Consider the following 25693-nt stretch of genomic DNA (forward strand, 5'->3'; position numbering starts at 1 on the left):
AGGAGGGGGCTTCAGTTGAGGAAATGCCCCCATGAGACCCAGCTGTAGGGCATTTTCTTAATTAGTGATTGATGGGGAGGGTCCAGTCTACTGTAGGTGGATCCATCCCTGGGCTGGTAGTCTTGGGTTCTGTAAGAAAGCAGGTCAAGCAAGCCAGGAGGAGCAAGCCAGCAAGCAGCACCATTTCATGGTCTCGGCATCAACTCCTGCCTCCAGGTTCCTGCCCTGTTTGAGTTCCTATCCTGACTTCCTTTAATGATGAACAGTGTTGTGGAGGTGTAAGCTGAATAAACCCTTTTCTTCCCCAACTTGCTTTTTGTTCATGGTGTTTCGTCACAGGCAGAGAAACCCAAAGTAAGATAACTTGGGGGGGGGCAGGAGAGATGGCTCAGTGGTCAAGAGCACCCAACTGTTCTTCCAGAGGTCCTGAGTTCAATTCCCAGCAACCACATGGTGGCTCACAACCATCTGTAAAGAGATCCGATGCCCTCTTCTGGTGTATCTGAAGACAGCTACAGTGTACTTATATGTAATAAATGAATAAATCTTTAAAAAAAAAAAAAAGACAAATTGGAACCAGGATAGTGGAGTATTGCTGTGATAGATCTGACCATGTTGTATTTGGGGGAGTGTTGGGAAAGGACTTTGGAACTTTGGGGTAGAAAAGCTGTCGTGTGTTGGGAGCTCAGTGAACTTTTCTGTAGGAGCTTGGAAGGTAAGAACGTTGAGAGTGACAGAGACAATGGAGGCCCAGCTTGTGAAGTTTCAGAGGAAGCAAAGACTTTACCAGGCCTTTTGGGTGAAGAATCTGTGGTTCTGGTTATCTGGGGCTGGAGAATCAACTATCATTTACAAGATACCAGAACGACTAAAGTGAAACCTTTCCCTTGCTGGGATCCCCAGGGCTGGGCAGCTGGGGCTGAGAAATTAGCAGTGATTAAGAGAACAGCTGTGCCTTGCGCCGGCAGCCGAACTTGGCAGTGTAAGAGTCACCCGGGCAGTATTGGTTTTGAAGGCATGACGGGGTCATGGAGCAGCTGAGGCTGGGCACTGTGAGGCAGGAGTGGAATCCCGAAGAAGCTACTGGTGAAAGTGCAGCCCAGGTGCAGCCAGAAACCCCGCATTTTGGAGATGTCAGTGCCGTGGGAGGACCACCAAGAACCAGAGCAGCACTGGAGCGGAGCCAGCCGGAGCTTAGAAGACAAGCTCTGTGTGCTACAGCAGGAGGGGGCAGAAAAGTAACCCAAGCCCTTTAGAGGAGCCCAGAAGACTGGAAGTGAGTCCCAGATAACTGGACAATGAATTATTTACCCTGTTGAAGTTTGCTTTTGCTTTGTTCTGGTTCTTTCCTCTTAAAGAAAGTACTTAATTTTGGTTTTGACAGGAGCCCACAGTTGGGGGCTCTTTGTCTCCCTGTCCCCCACAAACACACTTTTTTTAGATAGCATTTCTGTGTAGCCCTGACTGTCCTAGAACTCCATCTGTAGACCAGGCTGTCCTTAGATCGCAGAGATCTTCTGGAATTAAAGGTGTGTGCTACCAACCTCCCAGCTGAGACTTTGAACGTTTAAAAGAGATTTCAGGTTGTTAAAGAGATTGAAAAAAGAGAGAAAGAGACTGAACTTTTTTTTTTTTTTCAGAGCTGGGGACCGAACCCAGGGCCTTGGCTTGTTAGGCAAGCGCTCTACCACTGAGCTAAATCCCCAACCCGAGACTGAACTTTTAATGTGTTTGAAGTTTTAAGATTTGTGGAACTTTTAAACTTATTTTTATATTATGATATTAATATTAATACTCCATCTTAGGGAAAGTGAGAAAGGGAAAGTTCTAATTAAAAAGCGATGTGTTGCTCTTTTTCCCCGCGTGGTCTGCTCCTCCAGTTTATCTAGGATAACGTCGACAGCTGAAGTACGGAACCTTGGGGGGAAAATATATGAAGGTAAAACAAAAGAAGTCTATGGGTTGTTAGATAAACCAGGAAGAGTCCTCCTGCAGTCCGAGGACCAGATTACAGCAGGAAACGCAGCTAGAAAGAACCACCTGGAAGGGAAAGCTCCCATCTCCACCAAGGTCACCAGCCGCATACGTTAGTTGTTAGAGGAAGCTGGTACACAAACGGCTTTCACCAAGAAATGTGGGGAGACTGCTTTCACTGCACCCCAATGTGAAATGATTCCAATTGAATGGATCTTTTCTCAAAAGGAACCCTGCTGTGAAGGGGGGTATAAGTTTTATCCACCAAAAGTAGAGATGTTTGTCAAGGATGATACCAATAATGACCCACAGTGGTCTTAGGAGCAACTCAGAGCTGCAAAATGTTGTTTTGCTGGACTTGCTATAGGACAGACTGAAGTGGACATCACGTGTCATGCCACACAAGCTAGTTTTGAAATTCTGGAGAAATCCTGGCTGCCCCAGAATGGTACGTTGGTTGATATGAAGATTGAATTTGGCGTTGATGTAACCACCAAAGAGATTGTCCTTGCCAATGTCATAGAAAATGATTCCTGAAGATATATGGCCATCGGGAGATTGGAGCCAGCAGAAAGACAAACAGTTACTGTGATCTGAAAGAAGTAACTCTGGAAGGTAGTGCTGATGGGTTCAACCTCTGACCTTGGTCACTGTGAGAAAAGTAAGAAGGCTTATGGAGATGTTGGGATTCCATGTGACCTTAGAGTAACATCCGCACATAAAGGGCCAGATGAAACTTTGAGGATGAAAGCAGACATTGAAGGGGATGGCATATCTACTATATTTGTCGCTGTGGCAGGCAGAAGCAATGGACTAGGCCCAGTGATGTCTGGTAATGCCACATATCCAGTTATCAGCTGTCCCCCAGTCACACCAGTCTATGCTCAGGATATGTGGTCATCTCTTTGACTGCCCAGTGGTCTTGGCCGTTCAACTATACTTTCTCCAGAAGGACCAACTCAGTTTGCTGCTCAGATATTTGGGATAAACAGCCATTTGGTGTGGGCCAAACTTCACGTGAGCATATGGAACACGTGGATATCCTTAGAGCAGACTGATGATAAAATCAGAGGAGCAGTTTGCAATAAAGCAATTTAATTTGTAGGAGAAAAGTTACCTATTCCTAGTTTGGATTTAAAGGAAAAAAATTAAGCAAAATGATTTCACATCGGAGAAAACACTTCGGTTTACTAATGAGCAAGTGGTCTTCAACATGTATGAGTTGGTACATTGTCAGTGGATATTATTAATATTTTCTAGCTCTACGTAGTGATATGTCCCTGTAGCCTTAGCACTCTAGAGGCTGAGGCAGCAGGATCACTAAATTCAAGGCCAGCCTGGACTGTGTATAGAGACCCTCTATTTGCTGGGAAGGGAATCTTTATAGTTAGTAAAATTGGCATGACAATGCTAAATTACATCTCACCCGCTCTGTAGTCATTGTTGGTAAATATGTAATTATGGAACTGGAGCAATGTGTCTGCGGTTCAAGAACCAGTATGGCTGTCTTGTAGACGGCCCGCGTTTGGCTCCCAGCATCTATGTAGACTGCCTTACAATAAATAACCTTTAACTCAAGGGATCTGACCCCATGGCTTCCTATGTACCTGCTCTCAAATTCTATTACATTCCCCAACCCAAACAAAAACAATAAAAAAAATAAACTTTTTAAAAAGAGTATTATTTCTAAAAAAAAAAAAAAAAAAAGTGATGTGTTTGTGTGTCCACTTGACAAGGGGTCAGTTATTGCGACTAGTCTTCTATCAACTTGACATTAGCTAGAGTCATCTGAAAGGAGGATCCTCAATTGAGGAAAGGTCTCCATAAGATCCAGCTACACAGCATTTTCTTAATTAGTGATTGATGGGGGAGGGCCCAGCCTGCTGTGGGGGATACTATCCCCGGGCTGGTGGTCCTGGGTTTCATAAGAAAGCAGGCTGAGCAAGCCAGGGGAGCAAGTCAATAAGCAGCCCCCTCCAGGTAAGAATTCCAGGTTCCAGTAAGAACTCCAGGCTCTTGCCCTGTTTTCTGTCCTGACTTCCTTCAATAACGAACAGTGATGTGGAAGTGTAAGACAAACCCTTTCCTCTCTGAGTTTTTGGTCATGGTGTTTCATTGCAACAAAAGGAGCCCTAAAACAGCAGTAGACCTGGGTGGGAGAGGTAGCTTGGTGTAGAGCACTCACCTGGCATGCATAAAGCACCTGTTCTACCCAAGCTCCACCAGGGGTGGAGGTGCAAACCTGCAACCCCAGTATTCGGGAACTGGAGAAATATCAGAGGATCAAGAACATCCTTGGCTACAAACAAAAATAGGCTGGAGAGCAAGGTGGCAGTGCTGTGTGCCTTTAATCCTAGCACTGGGGAGGCAGAGACAGGCCCAGATCTCTGAGTTTGAGACCAGACTGGTGAGCTAGTTCCAGGACAGCCAAAAAAATGTTGTCCACGCATACATACACAATGCTGTTTGGAAAAAAAAAAACAAAACCCAAAACCAAAACAACAACAGGCTGGAGAGTTGACGGAGCTTAAGAGTTCTTGCTGCTCTTCCAGAGGACCCACGTTTGGTTTCTAGCACCCTGGATCCACTGAGTGCCTGTAACTCCTGTTCCAGGGTATCCGTGCAGCCTTCTGGTCTGTGGGCACCCTGACACACAGACCCATAAGTGACAACTATTTTTCCTTTTAAAATCTTAAGACCAAGAAAGCAGGAGACCTGCTCTGTGTTTCTGAACAACGAAGTTATCGTGGGGAGGGCTGGAACTGCTACCTCTCCTGCACCAGCTCCCCTAGTTAGGGCTGCTGTCGCTGTGAGGAAACACCACAACCAAGAGCAACTCGGTGAGGAAAGGGTTAACTTGGCTTACACTGTTCATCCTGAAGGAAGTCAGGGCAGGAACCTGGAGGCAGGCGCTGATGCAGAGGCGGTAGAGATGATGCTTACTGGCTTGCTCTTCATGGCCTGCTCAGCCTGCTTTCTAGGGGACCCAGGACAACAAGCCTAGGGAATGGCACCACCCACAATGGGCTGAGCCTTCTCTCTTTAATCATTAATTAAGAGAATTCCCAACAGGCTTGCTTCCTTACAGCCCAATTTTCTGGAGGCGTTTTCTCAACTGAAGTTCCCTCCTCTCAGATGACTCTGGCTTGTGTCAAGGTGACATAAAACCAGCCAGCACACCAACCATCTCCAAACCTGCCTGGTCTGAGGGTGCTCACAGGGATTCTCAGGAGGACGCAGTGAGGTGACCACTGACAGTTGCTCTGCGGTGAGTGACTAGTGTTGTAAAGGGTGGAGGGGTAGAGGAGGAACTAGTGAGGCAGCGCAAAGGAACAGAAAAGGGCAGTAGTGTCCACTGTTTCCTTACCCTGTGACAGCTACGAACGAGGCATGGGCTAGAGAGCTGGATGCATCCCTAGCTGAGGAGGCCTTCAGGGCTTACGTTCGTGAGGTAAGAGGCAGCAGTTCATAAACAATGTGGAAAAGGCATAGGATTAGATGACATGCGCCGTCGCCGGGGAAGGAAAAGCAGATCTGGTTTCATTAGAGCCTGCGTTGGGCAGGGCGGAATTAAATTAGGAACTCCGAGTATTGTCACTGGGGAGGTGACTGCAGCAAGTGCCCCCATTAAACACCTGTGGAGATTGGTCAGGCAAAGGACAAAGGACCAGAGGGCCTGAGCCATACACCAGTCTAGAAGAGGCCTGGGAGAGGTAAGAGGAGGCAGATCAGTCCTGCAGGACTCTGCATTCAGGAAGGCAAAGACGGAAATGCATGGGGTCACTTGCCCTTTCTGGGGTGTACAGTCTGTTAGGGGGCAGGGCCAGAGGGACCAGGGTGTGGCTCAGCGGTGAGCATGGGACTGCCCAGAAGAGGAGCCAAAGATGACCCTGGCACCCTAGTCAGGTAGCATGAGCATGAGGGTGTGAGGGCGTGTGTGTGTGTGTGTGTGTGTGTGTGTGTGTGTGTGTGTGTACACCATGTGCACCCTGGTGCCCGGGAGGTCAGGAAGCCAGAAGGAGGCATTAGATCCCCTGGAACTGGACTTACGGGCAGTTGTGAGCCACCATGTGGATGCTGCCAACTGAATGCAGGCCCTTCATAAGAGCAATGAATGCTCTTACCCACTGGGCCATTGTTCCAGCCCCAGGAGTGTTCCTCATAACATGAGCCTACTCTGGGTCCTGGGAGACCACCAAGCACTATCTTCTCAGTACTTGGCAAGGGAAATGCTCCCCGAGAAGAAGCTTCTCACAACCTGAGGGAGCTGGGATTACAGCAAGCACATCACGCTCAAGACTTGGAATGGTAGGACCCAGGAACGCGGAGCTGAGCTCAAAGTGCTTGCTTCCTCCGTTTCCCCATGGAAGAATGAACAGCATTTCCACAGTTAGCCTAACTGGGTGTGGAAGGGATGTTAGCAGCTTGCAGTGCTCAGAGGCTTTTCTGCACGGATATGAACTATTGCTGAGCTATTGAGAGCCAGAGTTTGATCCCCACAGGAAAAGGAACTTAGGTAAAAAGAGCCAAGAAGAGCAAGAAAGCTGGAGCTGGGAGAACTCAAGTCTCTTCAGAGCCAGAGAGAGAGAGAGCTATAGGGCCAGAGGCCGAGCACTGGGCGGGCAGAACACACCAAGACTCCTGCCCTCTTGTTACCAGGGCTGTCTTGTTGTGACAACAAAGTGTCCTGGAGTCCGTGGTGAGTCTGACTGTGGGATCCACAAGGTCCCAGCCTCGTTGGGTGGGCACAGCTGAGATCCCTGGTGTAGAAGTGGGTGGGATATGAGGAGGAGCTGAGGCACTCAGGGCATCTGGACACCAACTGTGTGAGTCCAGAAAGGCCCTGTGGCCTGATGAATTTCTCTAGGGACTGGAGGTGGCAGGCCTGGGAGGTGAGGACATTCACAATAGCCCTGGCTTTAGTGAGATGGTAGGTAGTTTGGTACCTGGTGGGGAAAGGTGTCTTTTGCAAAATTAAATCTAGCTGCTGGTGTCAGATTGCTGTCCCCTCTAATTTTCATGTAGACGCAGAAAAATCAGGGGGTGGTGTTGTAGCCCAGTTTACAGAGTGGGTTACTTAACATGCACGGAACCCTTGATTTGATCTGCAGCAGCACAGCATACACTCTGAGGTCCCAAATCTGTCATTCCAGCACTGGGAAGATACAGCAGGAGATCAGGAGTGCAACGTCATCCTTGGCTGTATGATGAATTAGAGGGCAGCCTGGGGTATATAAGCCAATATAAAAAACATTCTTCATTACATCCCTGAATATTCTCTGTGATCACGTGTGTCCCACTCCCATTTTAATGACAAAGAGTGAAAGTGTCAAGCCTCTTGCCTTTCTTCCCATCTGTTTTGTGTGAGGAACGGACAGGCTCAGTCCTGGCTGCTTAAAAAAAAAACCAACAAACCCACCAACCTAGGCCAGCAGGCAGTGCGTCTGGCTCTAGGGGGATGACCAGGGCATGTCGCCTGCCTCCGTAGTGAGTCTACCATATGAGGCACTTCCTAAGACACTTGTTACAAGCTGTCTGAAGATATCCACTCAGGTAACCTGTAGACCCTGTTCTTCCTTCTCCAACCCTCATGGAGATACACTCTGAAGGAAAACTCCATGTTTGGAGTATAAGGGGAGGAGTTGGAAAGTCCGAGAGAAAAATTAGTTCTCAATCTGAAGAAAGCTGTGGTCTGACTTTCTGCATAGCTGAACCCTCTCTAAAGCAGTGGTGAGGAGTCAGGTAAAATGAGGCTGATATGAGTCTGGATAGAACACGCCCTTCTCCTTGCAGATAGGGCGTCCTGGGGTAGATCGTCCTAGGGTAGAACCCTGAATGCTGACTCAGGATCAACAATTCCATTGGCAAACAAGGTTTTGGATCTACAGGGAGACCGAGTGTCCTAAGGTGTTGGGCTCACCTGTGAAGAACTTGTACTTTGTGGCCAGGTGGCTTTGGGCTCAGTAATTAAAGTCACATGGCTATAGCGGAGGTGTCTGAGCCCTGGGGATGTTGCCCTCAGCCTCCCCATCACCTGTAAGCCTCTCTCTTCAGCCAGGTGACTTCTTCCTTCCCCACAGCCATAGGCCGGGCTCTAGGCCTGCCCTGCGCTAAGTGTGTTCTATCTCCACAGGTCTAACTCCTCAGAACATGCCCACGGGCCTCCACACTTACCACAAGGGCTTGACTCTGCCTCTCCTGAGAAGCTGCCTAGCACAAAGCCCTCACCAACAGGTAATTGCTTGGAAGAGCGGCCAGAGAGGATAAGGAACTACATCTAAGAGGGAAGGGACACGTGTGTCCCATGACTGAAGCCGGAAGAGAATCCTAGCTGCTCTCTAGCTCTTGGCCACAGAGGTGACATGCTCAAGTAAATGTTAACACAGCTAAAACTCCTTTCAGTCAAGTATTGTGTGTGTGTGTGTGTGTGTGTGTGTGTGTGTGTGTGTGTGTAAAATATTGAACTCAACTCCATGATACAACAAAACTGAGAAATCAAAGTCCTGTTCTAGTGAGGACCCTCCTTGTTAGGACATGTGCCTTCCGGTGGTGTGGCAAGGCCAGGTCAATGAGGGAGAAGAGGAGGAGTCAGAAGAAGAGGGAGGAGTAGGAGCATTCTGAGGAGGGAAAGGCAAGGGAGACTTGGAACTCCATTTGCCACCTCCAATCCTGGAGGCAGCTGCCCTCGGAAGATGAGGCTCTGTTGCTCGGGTGTGGCCAATGAGTCTCGATGGCTCTGCCAGTGGAAAACCCACATGGCATCTTCCTCTTGGGATTCATATTCTTGTTCTCACACTGCTCTGTCCAGGGTTCCCTTTAGAGAGGGACTAGGGTCTTAGGGACTCTTGCACATCTGGGGCCCAGAATGTATCAATGGGTCGCTTGACCTCTTCCTTCCTCTGTTCTGGAAGATTCATCTCTAAGGGTGCACAGACCCAGAGTCTATGGCACCTTTGGTCATGGGGAAAGGAGCATCCAAGGGGCAGCAGCCTGGTGAACGAGAGTTTTCACAGCACCCGGATATAACTCACAACCATCTCTTACTCTGGTCTCCCTCTCTGGCCTCACGCACCAGGCGTGCATGTGGTACACAAGCACACATGTAGGCAAAACACCCATACACAAAAATAAAATAATTTTTAAAAAGAAGAAGCTCAGGGAGGTAGCAAAACAAACAAACAAAACCAGCAGCCCTTCTAGCTATTAACATTTGCAACACATGTCATGGGAGAAACATCTGTGGTCCCTCGGAGCAGCAGCCCCATGCTGGCTCCTACAGGGGCAAGAGAGTTGGAAATTAAAAGGCACAGTAGAGCTCACACCTTCCAAAGCAGTGAACAAACATGGTGGCTGTCTATGTGTAGAGGGTGGTTTTGATGTTAAGGTCCTGTTTCCCGATTGGTTTGTGAGCAATCAGCAAAGAGGTCAGGGGCCGATTGCTTAAAATGGGGCAGATATAAAACTACGTGCTACATCTGGGAAGACTGTCCTGTGAGCACCCGTGTGGCCTGAAGGCTAACTGCACGGTTAGCTGTGGATTTGCTTGGTGGAGCAGACTTTAATGGCACTCCAAACCTGTATCCCAATTTTAGACAACTGGAAGGAACCAAGAGACCTCCTGTGCTTGCCTTTATTCCGACGTTGGCTCAGCCACCCCTCAAATCTGGGAGGCATGCTGTTCCATGCCACAGTTTCCATAGTCTGTTTCCAAAAGCCACATGGTGCTTGATCCCTGTAGAGGCCACCACATCCAGCCACCTCACTGCTCAGTGGTCACAGCACCAAGGATAAACAGAAGGAAAGCATTTACTTAAGTTCCTTGAATGCGTCTAACCTAAAGTCCAGGTGTTGCAGGTAGACAATCTTTAGAAACCAGCCTTAGGGAGGCCATCAGTCCATGGGGTACCCTCCTGAGAGTGGGGTCAAGGTCCCTGTAAGAGGAGGCTTCAACAGTCCCCTCTCCTCTCTTGCTTTCTGTCATTCAAGGGTCGGCCCAGCTATGGACATCACCACATGCTAGTGGCCCATTCTATTCCTGCAGCCTCAGCCTCAGAATTGTTACGTGACAGACTTTCGTGCTTTGAGAACTAGCCAGCCTGTGTGGCTCTGCTGTAGCTCCACGAATGGACCAAGAGAATTGGCTCGCACATGCACTGGATCGTTTCCTGGGGCTTTATCTTTTTTTCCCATTTAACCCTACATGTCTTATTTTTCTTTGTAATTTTCCATTGAAATGATTAATTTTTTTTAAGATATGGCATTTATGCTTCTACTCACAGCCCTGGGGAGGGAGGGGCAGAGACAGAGGCAGGTGGATAACTGAGTTAGAGGCTAGTCTGGTTTGAAGCATGAGTCCCAGGACAGCCAGGGCTGCACAGAGAAATCCTGTCTCAAAAACCAAGATTACTTTTCAACAGCACCCCTTTGTTCTGTCTGGGCACTGACGTTAACATGTGCGAGTGTGGGCTTGCCTGCTTTGGCTCCTGAGAGAGAGGTGCCTGTTGCATGATCCATGCTTAGGTAAAACTCCCAGCTTTAAGTCTGTCTCAGAATCTGTTTGGGAACACACTTGGCTTGCTTAGGGGTTACCCCACAGTCCTTGCTGCCCACAAGACCCAGCAGCATCTCTGAACACACTCACGGCTGTCTGATTTGGGTACAGATGGATGGATCCCTCTGCTTTCCCTCTTGATTGAGAACTTTTACTCAACTGACATTTACTGTGTTCTTTCTAGTGTCAAGCATGTGAAGGAGTCTGGGCTATGCCAGTCCCACTGTTAGGCTACACATGGTAGTGTTAACTTCTAGACAAAACTTATGCAAAATGAAACACACACATATACATACACACACATATACATACACACACACATATATACACAACTGACACAGAGAGGAGGGACAGGGAGATCTCAGGTCAGATGGGGAGGACTAGTGAAGTTTACCAACTGACAGAGGAGAGAGACGTGGTAATGAGGGAGCGAGCTGGGCAGGTAACAGGGCCACATGCACAGGGAGTGCGTGCACACACACACAGAACTGGACACACAGGGAACAGCAAGTCAGGAACACCTTCCTTCTGCAAACATAGTACTGGGGAGGCGGAGATGGCTATGGCCAGCAGAATGTGCAGGCTTGAGGAGGTGATGGTCACACCCTCTGGGCTGGATCTCCTCCGTCTCACGCCACCCGTGTTTTAGGGTGGGGACACTTGGCTGGAGTCGGGTGGAGGTGAGGCATAGCAGGGGTTCTTTTGAACACTGGTCCAGTGTTGTTTGGGGCTCTGGTCTAAATGCTGATGCCCCCTAGGTAAGTACGACCCACCCTTGGCCTTGGGTATGATGCAGAAGCACGTCCCCAGGGCTGTGCAGTAGAAACTGGAGCACAGTGTGGATCGGGGGGAGCAGGCCATGAAGGTGAAGGAGAGAACAGGCAGTGACAGTGGTGTGGGGCCTGCAGAAGCGAAGACGGGCGCTTGCTGGTTTTCACAGCCTTTCTGGGCTGTGGAATCACACAACACACACTGCATGTCCCCAGGTCTGGGCTCAGACACATGCAACGTACCTCCCCTCGTTGAAACATTGAACACACTTCTACCCCCAGGCCCAGGTCCCTTGGGGTGCCACCTCCTGCTTCCTTCAGTTCCACACTAGAGCAACTTCCAAGTGCCTTTTGCTCACTGTAGCTTAGTTTGCATGTCTAGAATTTTCCATGTGAAAAATCCTCCAATTCAATCTGGACTCTTTGGCCATGCTAGTCTCAGAGAGCTGATCTCGCTGGAGTCATGTGGTGCCCTGTTTCACCTGGTTATCCAATCACATCTTGACGAACATTTGGGTTGTTTCCAGTCCTTCCTTCCTTCCTTCCTTCCTTCCTTCCTTCCTTTCTTCCTTCCTTCCTTTGTTTATTTGTTTTTTGAGACAGGGTTTCTTTGTCTAGCCTTGGCTGTCTGAGAACTCACTCTGTAGACCAGGCTAGTCCTAGACTCACAGAGATCCTTCATCCATCCCTGTTTTCCAAACACTGGGTTTAAAGGCATGTGCCATCACCACCCCGCCATCCCTGTATCTTTTCAATAAGAGATACTTTTGACTATTTTTCCTGTGTGTTTTCATACGTATCTGGGTATATGACATCCCCAGCACTATGTAATCCTCATATATCATTCAGCTTGTGTTTGTTGTTTTGACCCTGGCCTGACTTGTTGAGTAAGTCAAATTGGTTGGCCAGGGATCTTCAGGGATTTGCCTGCCTCTGCCTTCCCGGGTCTGGGGTAGTAGTACATACCCCTGCACCCAGACCAGGTAATGTGGGCTCTGGGGATCGAACTTGGGTCTCTCTGGTGCTGCTGTGGAGCCACTAGCTTGCCTGTTTGAAGACTGACGTCTCAATGCAGTCTTGAGAGTCCTTGACCTCAAGGGAAAGTGATAGAGATCTGAGGAAGGCAGTTTCCTTTTTTGGCAGTCAGATTAGGATAAGAGGACCCTAGACGCGTGCGCGTGCGCGCACACACACACACACACACACACACACACACACACACACACACACACACACCTTACACACCTCTCCTAAGCAGGCAGAGCTCGTCTGGTGAACTCCGTGCAGGCAGAGGCTCTAAGCTTAACCCCGGGGAGAGATATCTGCAAACTAGCAGACGCTTTCTCCATGAACTCTGCACAGATCGTGAATGCAGAAGCTGGGTCCCAAACGCTGAGGAATTAGGTAAGGAGCTGAATGCAAGAACTGCAGTGGGCCTGAGAGCACAGTGCCCGGATAACTCAATTCTCTGTAAATTTAGCTCAGAGTTTTAGTTTGGTTTGGTTTTCTGAGACAGGTTTCTCTGTGCATCCATGACTGTCTTGAACTCATTCTGTAGACCAGGCTGGCCTCAGACTTAGAGGTCTGCCTGCCTCTGCCTCGTGAGTGAGCGCTGGGATTAAAGATGTGCTCCACCAGATTTTTAAAATCCCTCACCCAGATAACTATAGCTGACTGCCAGCTCTTACTCTTCTCGACTCCTGATTCTCCCTCTCTCTCAAAACTTTGTGATAGGATTTTGCTAAGCCTGAATATTCCTACTTTATTACCCATCCAGATTCATGCACTGAGCACAATAGGGACCCAGCCAGGGTCCTTGTAGGGACCTGCCGCTCTGCCTCCTTAAACTATTGCTGGATCTTCCATTGTTCTCGCTCACCTGCTTAGCCTTGAACTCACGACCTTGATCTCACAGAGATCTGTCTGCCTCTACCGCTCGAGTGCTGGAATTAAACCCACATGCTACCACGCCCAGCAGTTCTTGCTACTCTTTTTAAAAATATATATTTATTTGGGGGCTCGAGAGATGGCTCAGTGGTTAGGAGCCCTGACTGCTGTTCCAGGGGAATCTTGACTTAATTCCCAGCACCTACATGGCAGTTCACAACTGCCTGTATCTACTTCCAGGGGATCTGACACCCTCACATTGACACACGCGCAGGCAAAATGCCAGGGCACACACAATAAGAATAAATCATTGAAATATTTTTACGTTTATGTGTATCAGTGTTTTCTCGTTCAGAGTGACTTGGGTGGCCACTGCATTTCCAGAGCCCTCCTCGTTCATTGTGTTAAACCCATCTAAGCCGCGAAACAAGCTGTCACACTCAAAGATCCTGTAACAGAAGGACTCAGAGTTCCGTGAAAGGAAAGTGTAGCAGCAACGCAGAGCCCACAGGTCTGGGTGCAGGCGCAGCTGCAGCTCTTGTTTTGCTTAAACATTTTCATTTGTTGCTTTTGCTTTAAGAACCTGAGTTCTCTTCCTTCAGTGACCGAAACATCGGCATGCAAATGTGTTTGCGGGCATGAAGCAGAGAGTGGATGAAGGCCTGACTCTGATCCAAAAGCCAATCCCCCTTTCTGCGCTAGCGCGCCTGCAGCTGTCTCCGGTGTTCGCGAGGGGTGGCCTTTGTTCTCCTTGGAGCCTTTGAATCACCCGGGTCTTCTTCCTTTCTTTCATTTCACCATTGCTGACTTGCAGGGGAACTGGTTTGAATCTTCTGCTGGGCCCTGATCCAAGTTTCTGCTCTGCTGTCACTGAGGAAGCAGGATCGTGTCTGCCACCCCCCTCCCGTCTCTAGACCAGTCTCTGATACAAGACAGAAAACCCTGTAGCTGCTAGGGCTGGGCCTGTGTAGCCCTGTTTGAGAAGCCTTCCTTCCCACCTGTCTTGTGGAGGTGGTGGTGACAACCGGAGGTTGCAGGGGGGGGGTTTAGGGGTGGGTGGGTTGGGGGGGAGTAAGAGGGCTGGAGGTTTGTGGGGGGCGGGGCTCTGCCCAGCATGGCAGCCAGTTTTCACAGCCAAAGGAAGCGGCAGGATGAGATAATGGTGACAGGCTGGGGAAGATGTTGCTATGGCAACACAGCAGCAGGCCTCTCTTGGGATGCTGCATCATAGCACACACACTACAGATGACGTCGTCGGTATCTTGTTGGTCTCCGAGGGGCTGGCACACTTCCCCTCCTGCTCAGATTCACCTTAGGTATTGAATTCAGCTTCAGGAGAAAATCGGGGACAGACATCTGGTGCCTGATCCCTCCTTGCTATGGCCATCTCGCCATGGTAACACTACCTGATGCAGCCTCTGCTTAGCCCTGCGGGCTCTGCGTTTCTGGTGCCTGCTTTGTTTCCAGAGCTAATTAACGCCAGGCTGCACTCGTGTGCTGTGAAGTTCCCTGAAGCTGCCTGGGCCCCGACCACCTGCTCTCCTACCTCTTCCTGGTTTCCCTCCTTTCCTCAAGCAGGATCTGTTCTGACCTTGTCTGTGATCCAGCCCTCAAAGAAATGTGTGTTACATAGTGACTGTGCGTGCATGCGTGTGTGTGTGTGTGTGTGTGTGTGTGTGTTCGTACGTGCATGTGTACTTGGAACAAAAGATTAATGAGACAATGTTTACCCTCACTGTGTAAATGAAAATCATTCCCATATTATATAGAACAGAGTACATTATTTTCTCTATCACATAGGATATTTTGCTGGCCACACCTACTTGATTACACGACCTCAGTGGTTTCATAGTTTGGGATGCCCTGTTCAGGTTATATGCCTGACAAGTGATGGCTCAGGCCCCTCTCTCCTCCCTCCCCATTCCAAGGCTGAATGGGAGAGGCTAGCTGATGTCATTCTTCCAGGGAGTATTCCAGAGTTGATGCAGACATGACATCCTTCTCCAGTCCCATTGTCCACAAGTTCAGAAGCTACTTACCTTCCTCATTGTTTGGCCAACAATCAGAAGAGGAGTATTTTGTAAACCCTAATTACTCATTAAAAAGAGCACAGCCAGACTCCAGTTTGTTAATCTCTCTCTCTCTCTCTCTCTCTCTCTCTCTCTCTCTCTCTCTCTCTCTCTCTCTCTCTTCCTCCCCCCTTCTTCCTTAGCTCTGTTCCTCTCTTTTTATTAGAAGAATACTGGATATCCAACATAGGACTTCATGCTTGCAAAGCAGGGGCTCTACCACAGCCTGGCATAAAAGCCTTGGAAGAAATGTAAGATAAAGAGTGTGGAAAGAATTAATATATATCTCCTTCTGATCCTTACGTGAAATCTTGTTTGGGACCAGGATGCTAAGTCAACGCCTATTTCCCCTAATCTACTAAGCTATCGGGCTTTATCATCAAGATTCAATGACAGCTGGGGGGGTGGGGTTAACCTTCAGTATCTGGGCACTTGGCCCAGGGAGCTGCTTTAAGTGCAAAGCTAGCCTGGGCTACATAGCGAAACCCTGTCTCGATGGAACAAACAAATGAACGACAAAGATTCAGTGACCAAAGCAAAGACTTTTAAAACTTCAAATAAAAAGTTAAACCACACTTTGGGGAGAAGCAGAAATTTGATCTTGAGTTTGACAGGACACCGGTCATTGGCCATGAGTTAGTGGATCATCTGGTATGGCCCCAATCTCAGACTTAGGGTCTGTTGTGAGTGGCAGAAAACACTCTGCCATGAGGCACTATGGTGCACATACATGCAGACAAAACACCCAACCACATAAAATAAATCTAGTATTTTTGGTTTTGAGCCTAACCTTTAATGCCTGAGCCATCTCTCCAGCCCTGAATGACAAAACCAAACATTTAGTTGGATGTCTCTGCTTTTGGTTTCTGCCTGTCTTAGGATTTCTATTGCCTGGTGGGGGATATTTGGGTATCTCCTGTTCATCATGAAGGAAGTCAGGACAGGAATTCAAACAGGGCAGGAACCTGGAGGCAGGAGTTGATGCAGGGGCCATGGAGGGGTGCTGCTTACTGGCTTGCTCCCCATGGTTTGCTCAGCCTGCTCTCTTATCGAACCCAGAACCACTAGCCCAGGGATGGGACCAGGCACGATGAACTGGGCTCTCCCCACATTGACCACTAATTAAGAAAATGTCTTAAATCTTAAGGAGGCATTTCCTCAATTAAGGTTTGTTCCTTTCAGGTAACTCTAGCTTGTGTCAAGATGACATAAGATGAGCCAGCACACTGCCCCTCCCCCACCAAATAGCCGAGTCTTCGCTTGCTTGTCCTGCAGGCTCCTGTCTTCTGTGTAGTGATCTGGAGTGACCTCAGTGCTCCCGAGAGGCAGGAAGATGTTTTAGGGTTTCATCGCTATGACAAAATACCCGTGGAAATAAGAAAGGAGAGTTATGTGGGCTCACAGTGAAGTGGGGTATGTGGTCGGCTGAACTTCTGTCAGGTCAGATCTCGGCAGAAGGGCATGGAGGACGGAAGCCTCTTGCCTCAGCTGCTGCCACATGGCCTGTTGCTCCCTAGCCACTCTCTTTGCTGGCAGCCCGTGCTCCTGATGGTTTGTCATGCATGCCCATGTCTGTGCAGCCACGTTTCCTCTCACAGGGACACTGGGTGAGATCAGAGCCCTTTCTGTGACCTCATTTAACTCAATCACCCCTTTCAAGGCCCTGTCTCCAAATGCAGTCCTATTCTGAGGTACTGAGGTTGGGGCTTCCACTTGTGACTGTTGGGGACTGTGTCTAAACAGTCTGTAACATCTCTAAAGCCGGAGCGTAGATAAAGCTGCAAGTGTCTGACGCCGTGTTCCTTTTGGGACAACCAAAAATGCTCAGAACTTGATTATGGTGACAATTGCACATCTCTGAAAAACCCACCGAAGCTTTAAAGGAGTGAGTTTCGAGTATACGAATTACGTGCCTCAGTTTTTAAAACTGTTTTGAATTAGGTTTAATTATGTGATTAATGAATTACATGTATTAATTATATGCACGTCTGTGTGAGGGCTATGTTCATATGGGAAGAGGCCAGAAGGCGTCAGATACCTCTGGAGTTGGTGGTTGCGAACTGCCTCACATGGGTGCTGGGTCCTCTGCAAGAGCACATGGGCTCCTAACCTCTGAGGCGTCTCTCCAGTTCCTATTCCAACCTTTTATATATGAAAACGTCCTGCAAAGGTCAAGAAGAGGTTATATAGGTGGTTATGGGGAAAGAGAAGGGAAGGGAAGGGTGGAATCATGAAGACCGTCTTTTGGGAGCCCTGTGATAACTGTCTTCGATGGCTGCCAGTCTCCCTTATAAGCCCTAAGAATGCTATGCCCCCATTTCCAGCGTCTTTGACCACCACCTGCCAGGGCTGCTTTCCACCATCCAGCACCCCTCAGTCCCGTTGCTCAGCTACAGAAATCATAGCATTGCTTGCTGCTGGGATCACAAAGCCAAGAAACAGAAGGAGCATGCTTCGTGGGAGGGGGCTGTGCTGGAGGCGGAGCTTGTGGCCAGCCAGAGCGAGGCAGCGCAGCGCTGTGGTCCGCAGCCCCTCCCTGCCTAGAGGATCCTGCTGCTGTGCCTAGAAAAGCAATTTCCTTTCCAGCGGCGTCTGGGAGGCTAAGAATTGTCTCGCCTGCTTCCTCACCTTCTGTAACTGTTCCTGTGTGTGCCCACTTTGAGCGTCAGCCAGCACGGGAAGACGGCCAGTCTGCAGCATCAAGGAGCTGCTGTTTCGGTGTACTTTGTGAAAGGGCTTTCCTTTCCCAACTGCTTCCAGAACTGGCTTGTGCATCTTTTTGTTTTGGGGTACACACAGGCACAGGCAAGCTAAGTGTCCAGCACGTCAGAGTATAAAAAAAAAAAGTCTAACTCTATCTTTAAAACGCTGTAATTCAAAATTTGACGTGGTTTTTTTTCTTTTTTCTTTTCTTTCTTTCTTTTTTTGTTCCTGTGACTTAGGATGTCCCAGATATTGAGAGACCATTTAATAACGCCAAAGAAACAAAGGGCGCGCCACACCCAAGTGGACGACAAAGAGAAGGCAGCACAGCAGATCTTGCCGGAACAGGTAGCCACTGTTTGTGTCGTTGTGAACAAAGGGAGCCCGCCTTGTCTTTGATCTTTCTCTATTTAACGTCTCAGTACATATGCTGACCACAAAAGCACAATGAGTGATGAGACATACCACCGCGCACTTTAGAGCCGCAGTCAGTAGCTCTAGACAATTAAAATGTGAGAACATAAAATTACGGCAAAGTTGTTTTTTTGTTTCTTAAAGTCAGTCGCAGTCTGTCATCTGAGGTCGCATGGTGAATTAAAATCACCCAAAAGAATTATATGGAAAGTCTATGAACAAAGGCTCCTTGTTCTACGGCGCCCTCTGGTGGGGCTGAGAGGAAGTAGCATTTCTGAAGCGAGGGACTCACTTGGCGCAAAACAGGACCCAAATGCCTCCCTGGTTTCCATTCCAGTCACTGTAACACCAAGGATCAAACTCTGCAAATCCTCCTGTGTTCTGTGAATCCACCCTTGATTTCTTTTTCTTTTTTTTAAAGATTTATTATTTTTTATGTATACGAGTAGTACACTATTGCTGTCTTCAGACACACCAGAAGAGGGCATCAGATCCCATTATAGATGTTTGTGAGCCACCATGTGGTTGCTGGGATTTGAACTCAGGACCCGGGAAGAGCAGTTGGAGCTCTTAACTACTGAGCCATCTCTCCAGCCCCACCCTTAATTTCTTCTTTGTTGTTGTTTTTCGGGACAGGGTTTCTGTTAGCATTCTGTCTAAGCTCCACCCCGACAGTTACCTGGCAACAACCAGGTATGCCTGACACTATAAAAGGGGCTGCTTGCCCCCTCCTCTCTCTCTTGTTCTCTCTGGCTCCTCTTTTGCTCTTACCCTCTTCTCCCTTTGTCCCCTCTCTCCCCATTCCCTTCCCCCTTTCTTTCCACATGCTCATGGCTGGCCTCTACCCCTCTCCTCTTCTTTTTCTCTACTTCTCTATTTCTTTGCCCTACAACCCTCTTAACTCCCCTCCCCATGCCCTGAATAAACTCTATTCTATACTTTACCATCGTGTGGCTGGTCCCTCAGGGGTAAGGGATGTCTCAGCATGGGCCTGCTGAGGCACCCCCTTTCCCCATACCTCACCATACCTCCATAGAATATAATCCCCCTCTCTTTATCTTTTTATAAACACAAAAGTTTCTCTGTGTAGCTGTGACTACCCTGAAACACTCTTTATAGATCAGGCTGGCCAGGAACTCACAGAGATTCACCTGCCTCTGCCTCTGCCTCCCAAGTGCTGGTATTAAAGGCATGTGCCACCACCACCTGACTTCTCTCTCTCTCCCTCCCTCCCTCCCCCCCCTCTCATTCTTTTACCCTGGAGTTTCAAAATCCAGAAACTCGAAGTCTAGAGGAAAGATTGTGTGTTTACCTCTGGCGGATTCTGAGACCAAGGTTCTGAGTAGGAGGGCCATTCCCACTCCTCAGGATCCCAGCTAGTGAGGGAGAGCAGGCCAGGCAGGTAGGTTTGCAGACTTTGAAGGAGGCCAGTTGGCCACTGAGGTAGGTGGTGGGTTGGAGACACTGGGCAGCCTCGGAAATGGCTGTGGCATATATCAGGCAGCAAGCAGGCTTCAGGACACAGGGACACTGCTGAGCATGTCGGGTTGCGGAGCAGGACCAGCGTATAGAGGATCAGTCCTGGGACCTTGGTCCTACCATTTGGGCCCAAGCAATTCTGCTTCACCCCTCTGCTTGGCGGGTGACACTCGTGTGAATGGGCCGGGGCTGGGAGTTCCACGGTTAAAACACTTAGTGCAGCAGCGTAGACAGAACAAGGGCTGGCAAAGACAGAGGAAAAATTGGGGCCAGGGACCATCTGAAGAGCCTTAGGAACTGGGCCTGTGGGTGCTCTGAACAGGGGGCGCTCTTATGCAGGAAGGACTCCCTCTGACCCTCTTGGTACTCACCTGACACACTGAGGCATTTGAGACTCCTAGGGCACAGTCACCAATGGTCCCAGCTTTCAGTATCTCATGGCACACTAGATTTCTAATTAAGCACAGCAAATGAAGCACCACCTTTATTTTTGTTCACAGATTAAAGGATTCTGATGAGAGATCCATGGCTTTCTTAAAAAAAAAAAAAAAAAAAACCCCAAGTTTCAGTACCAGAAAAAGTATAGATTTAGCCTTCAATGCCACATGCCCATCTCACAACCCCTGAAAGCCCACACACATGCACACATACATGATCGTACACACAAAGACCAAGAAGACATTATTTTTAAAAGATGGCCAAGCTGGGTGGTGGTGGCACACGCATTTGATCCCAGCACTTGGTGGGGGTGGGGGCAGGCAGATCTCTGTAAGTTCAAGGCCAGCCTGGCCTACAAATGGAGTTCCAGGACTGCCAGGACTACACAGAGAAATCCTGTCTCGAAAAACCTGATTAAAAAAAAAAAAAAACAAAAAACAAAAAAACAAGATGGCCAGACAGAAGCCAAGCTTCTATAGTGTAGGGTGGAGGATAGTGTGAGCTTCAGAGTAAATAGTCCCCTATTTAAAAAATTACTTTTTACACTGGAGAGACAGTAAAGCACTTTCCTTACAAGGATAAGGGTCTGAGTTCTGTCCCCCAAGCCCATATAAAGCAGTCAGGTGTGAGGGCACACCTGTGACTGTAGCAATGGGAACGAGGGATGGCAGAATCCCTGGGGCTCACCTTCCGGCCAGCTTAGCCTGAATGGTGTGGTCTAGGCTAATGAGAGACCCTCTCTCAAAAAACAAGGTGGACAGTGTCCTGAGGGACAACACCCAGGGTTGACTCTGGCCTTTACAAATACAGATTGGAGCACACATGTGCGTGTGCCCACCCACCCACCCACACTCTCACACATTTATTTATTTATTTATTTATTTCATGTATGTGAGTACACTGTTGCTGTTCAGACACACCAGAAGAGGGCATCGGATCCCGTTACAGATGGTTGTGAGCCACTATGTGGATGCTGGGAATTGAACTCAGGACCTCTGGAAGAGCAGTCAGTGCTCTTAACTGCTGAGCTATCTCTCCAGTACCCACAGACTTATTTAATAAAGAGAAATAGGGCTGGAGAGATGACTCAGTGGTTAAGAGTGCTTGCTGCTCTCCCAGAGGACCTGGGCTTGAGTCCCAGCATCCTCATGGTGGCTCACGACCATCCTTGACTCAAGTTCCAGGGGACCTGACGCTGTCTTTCCGTCTCTGACACAACTGGGATACAAGTGGTGTGTAAATATACCCGCTGGGTAAGCACCTTTCCATCCTTAGGGTTTCTATTGCTGCGATCAAACACCATGGCCCGAACAAGTCAAGGACGAGAGGGTCTCTTTAACTTACAGCTTGTGCCCTATCATCTAGGGAAGCCATTGTATGAAGTTAAAGCTGGAATCTAGAGGCAGGAACTGGAGCATAAGCTACCGAGGAGGAGCACTGCTTGCTGGGTCTTATAACCCATGCAGAGGCATCCCCCACGAGGTATCGGCCATACTGACAGGCCTAGGATAAAAGGACGTTTATTTGAGACCTAGAAAGGGAGTCTGGAGAAGGGAGTAGAGGCAGAGAAAGAAAGGGGACAAAGAAGGACAGAGAGAGAAAGAGAAAAGCGAGGAAGAGGCCAACTGGGGACATATGGGAAGAGAGAGGATAGATGGAGAATGAGGGGAGAGAGGAAGGGAGGGGGGAGGAGTTGAGGGAGAGGGAAAAGGAGAGAGATCGACCCTGAGCATAGCAGCCTTTATATGCCTGGCTCCTGGCTTGTTTTTGGCCATTGCTAGGTAACTGTTGGACAGAGCCTAGAGGAAATGCTAACACTGCTTACTGGCTTGATTTCCCATGGCTTGCTCAGTTTGCTTTCTTGTAGCACCCAGGACCACCAGCCGGGAGCGGCTCCACCCACATCAGTCGGTAAGGAAGAAAATGTACCACAGGCCAAATGTAGTGGGGAGGATTTTCTCAATTGAGATTTCCTCTCCCCAAGTGACTCTAGTTTGTGTCAAACTGACATAAAACTATCTGGAACAACACTCATACACATAACATTTTTTTTAAATTAAAGTACAGGAGAAACAACTTAAAGACCTGGCCCACAGTGGACAGCTGAGAGAGCTTGTCCCATCTCATGCAGGAGAGCCCTCTAAGAGTCACTAGGGCACAAAAATAAAACTACAGCTGTCTGTAGCCTCCCAACCTAGCAACCTGACCTCTAGGGTTCCCTCCAGATATCGTTGGCACATGGACAAAATGAGCTGGAGACAGTGTTGCTGGGATGACGCTCAAGTTTTGCACATCTGAGAGAACAGTAAAGCTAGGGCACCCTTAGTCTCCAAAGTGGTCGGTCCCCAAGTTGCTGCTGGGCCCCTGGGGTGGACCCCTCAAGCTCACCCTTGGGAGCACACTCCAGTTTGTGAACGTTTACCCGGGCAGAGTAGGTAAGTAAGTACCTTACTTTACCTGAATGAAAGCTTTGAGGGCAAAGTTGACGCCTTTCAAAGAGGCCATTGATATGGTAATAATTCCTCCTGTCACCCGATCTTCTGGCCCGAGTTAGTCCCCAAACCTGACATGGGGATCTCCCACCTTCTCCCCCACCCCCAACTCCCCCTTGATGGAATTAAAATACTCCCATGCCCTTCTGTTGACAAGATGACTTAGTGTCAAATGCCACGGTCCACGCAGGAGGCAAGGATTACCATTTGATTAATATGCACCTAGATGTTGTCTGAGCTCAAATACACAAGTTGGGAAATCAAAGGGCACTCCTTCACACCCTTTTCCAGCTCCGGCCTGAACGTTTATTTTGTTTTGAAACAACTTCCTCAGTTTCCTTCCTAAAAGAAAGGGGAATCTCCATTTTAAAGTGAACCACCCCCCCCCCATCCCAAACACACTTTCCCCGACAGTTGAGTGGCACTCAACCAGCCCTTTCTGGGTCCCTCTCTAAGGCTGTAGGTGAGATTCTCATATACATTCCCAGGAAATTTAGGAGCTACAAAGGGCTTTGTGTTTGGTCTGGAATCTATACTAATACTTAAGTAATGTGTGTGTGTAACAATTACTAAAATGTTATATGCTTTGAATTACGTTCCCATAAACCAATGTAAAATATCTTTAACAAAATATTTGCGGGTGTTAAAAGATTGGGTTTCCAAATGGAAATTCCATCCATGATTGTGTTTTAAAATGCTACCCACAGAGAGTACAGACAGGAGAGACTGAGTTCAGGTGTCTTAAGAGCTTAACTACCGGGGGGTTGGGGATTTAGCTCAGTGGTAGAGCGCTTGCCTAGGAAGTGCAAGGCCCTGGGTTCATTCCCAGCTCCGGAAAAAAAAGAACAAAAAAAAAAAAAGAGCTTAACTACCCTCAGCAGACATAGTTTACAGATATTTGGTTAAAGCTTCCAAGACACCAATGATTTGTTTTGAGCGACAATTTGCTTCTGAGACAGATTTAGTCAAGACTTAAAGTTATAACAACTTGTTAGTGACCTCATTTTTGCCTCTTGACCCTAACAATGAAAATTGTAAAAACAAGCAAACAAACAACAACAACAAAAATACATTTCTGAAATTCCACAAACTTTAAAAATATATCAAATATATCCTCCCACCCCTCCAGCCCTGCTTTTCAACAAAGACAAGAGAGTCTAGGAATATGCCAGTGGCTATGAGAAGGTGAAATCCCAGCCCAGATATTTTGAATGAAATGCTTCATAAATGATTATTTTTGAAATAGTATTCAACAATTTTTGCTCACTAAAGCCATCTGTTGTTTTGCAAATTAGCAGTGATTGGAAGGTACTTTCACGGTGTGTGTATACCTCAATCTGGGTCCTTCATGACTCTCTTCCTTCACGGGTCTAATTAGGCCCTGCTCTGTGTGTGTGTGTGTGTGTGTGTGTGTGTGTGTGTGTGTGTGTGTGTGTGCACGCTTGTCTGTCTTTGAGACAGAGTCTGGCTGTGCAGCCCCCGACTGTCTGGGACTGTACCTTCTCCTCCTTCTCTTCCTTTGCTGTGTTGGTTAACCACATCATCTGCATTTGTTTGTAAAAAAAAACATCAGTAGAGTTTGAGGTCTATGTTAATGGAGCCCAGATGAGAATTTCAGTATTCGAAAACTCAAGGTTCCTTGGCCTTTCACCCATTGCTGGGAGGCCTCATGTAAGGGGCAGGGTGCTGATGTACACAGGGAGATTATGGACCAAGTGTAGGGCACATGGTCTCCGAGTCGCTCTTTCTCGCTTCCCACTTTAGCAATGAGACTCAAAGGTGACATGTGCCTGGCTCCTCCCAGATACCATAGAGTGACGGTAGGCACCGCCTTCAAAGACATTCTTACACTAGAGGCAGGCGTCACACCGTCATTTTGCAGGAGACATAATCAGAGTGACTGTCCAATGAGAAGATGACAGATGTAGGGTTTGAAGGTCCTGGTGTCAGAAGAGAAATGAGGTGGATCCTAGAGCTATATAAGGAAGTGAGAGGAAGGAGCTTTTCCACTCTGATATTTTTTTTTTAATTGGTTTGGATCTGGGGAGGTAACGAACACTAGGAGTAAAATCCCAGGGCCTACTGCTTAGGTTCACACACTGCTGAGTTTAAGCCTTAGCTCAGGGACGCCATCTTAGCCAGAGCTAACTCTAATGAAGTTTTATTTTTATTTTATGTGTCTAAGTATTTTGCCTGCACACACACACACACACACACACACACACACACACACACACATACACACACAAACACACACGCACACACATACAAAACATGCACACACACATGCACATGCATGCACACACAACACGAACTTGCAAACCATATACAAGAGGTGTTCATGGAGGCCAGGAGAGGTGTCAGATCCCCAGAATTGACAGTGGTGAGCTGTCATTTGGGTGTTGGGGATTAAACCTGGGTCCTCTGCAAGAACAGACAGTACTCTTAACTGTTGAACCATCTCTTCAGTCCCAAGAGCTAACTCTACAGAGCATGATGGTCTCCTGCCTCCAGGAGTCACAGGTGCTTGTGTGTTACCCTCTGACTGATAGGAACAGTTCAAACATGTTCATCTCTTAATGATACTAATGGTCTCTTAGACCCTTAAAAATTACTCTGTTTTCAATCAGCTGCACGTTTTCAAGTGGGTTATTTCCTCAGCAGTACATTGCATTGATGTGTCTCTCCAGACTTTTGACTCGAAGGTGCTATTCTGAGACTTACTAAGCAATGATGCCTTACGAGGAAATATCACAGGTTTGTGTGCCAAATCACTTGATTTAACTCTGTTTTCACTTTTCCATGTTTATTTATTTTTCTCCATCAAGCTGAAATGAAAAGGCTCAGGAGATAAAACAGGAAGAATGGCATAGGACTCTCATAGGGCTGTAACAGAGGAGTGAAAGCCAGGCTTAT

General features: G+C 48.1%; 1 protein-coding gene and 1 pseudogene across 1 annotated transcript in view; both read left to right on the forward strand.

The window, feature by feature from the left end:
• The first annotated feature begins 1028 nt into the window (after nt 1-1028).
• LOC116893509 lies at nt 1029-3072 on the forward strand (annotated as a pseudogene).
• Nucleotides 3073-8111: 5039 nt separating this feature from the next.
• LOC116892813 overlaps nt 8112-25693 on the forward strand; it is a 63480-nt gene continuing 45898 nt past the window's right edge. The window contains 3 exon segments of the mRNA XM_032894691.1: nt 8112-8208; nt 18194-18302; nt 25295-25300. Of these exon segments, the coding sequence (XP_032750582.1) occupies nt 18195-18302; nt 25295-25300 (114 nt within the window). The 5' untranslated portion in view covers nt 8112-8208; nt 18194.

Source organism: Rattus rattus, chromosome 2 (assembly GCF_011064425.1).
Source record: "Rattus rattus isolate New Zealand chromosome 2, Rrattus_CSIRO_v1, whole genome shotgun sequence".
NCBI lineage: Eukaryota > Metazoa > Chordata > Mammalia > Rodentia > Muridae > Rattus > Rattus rattus.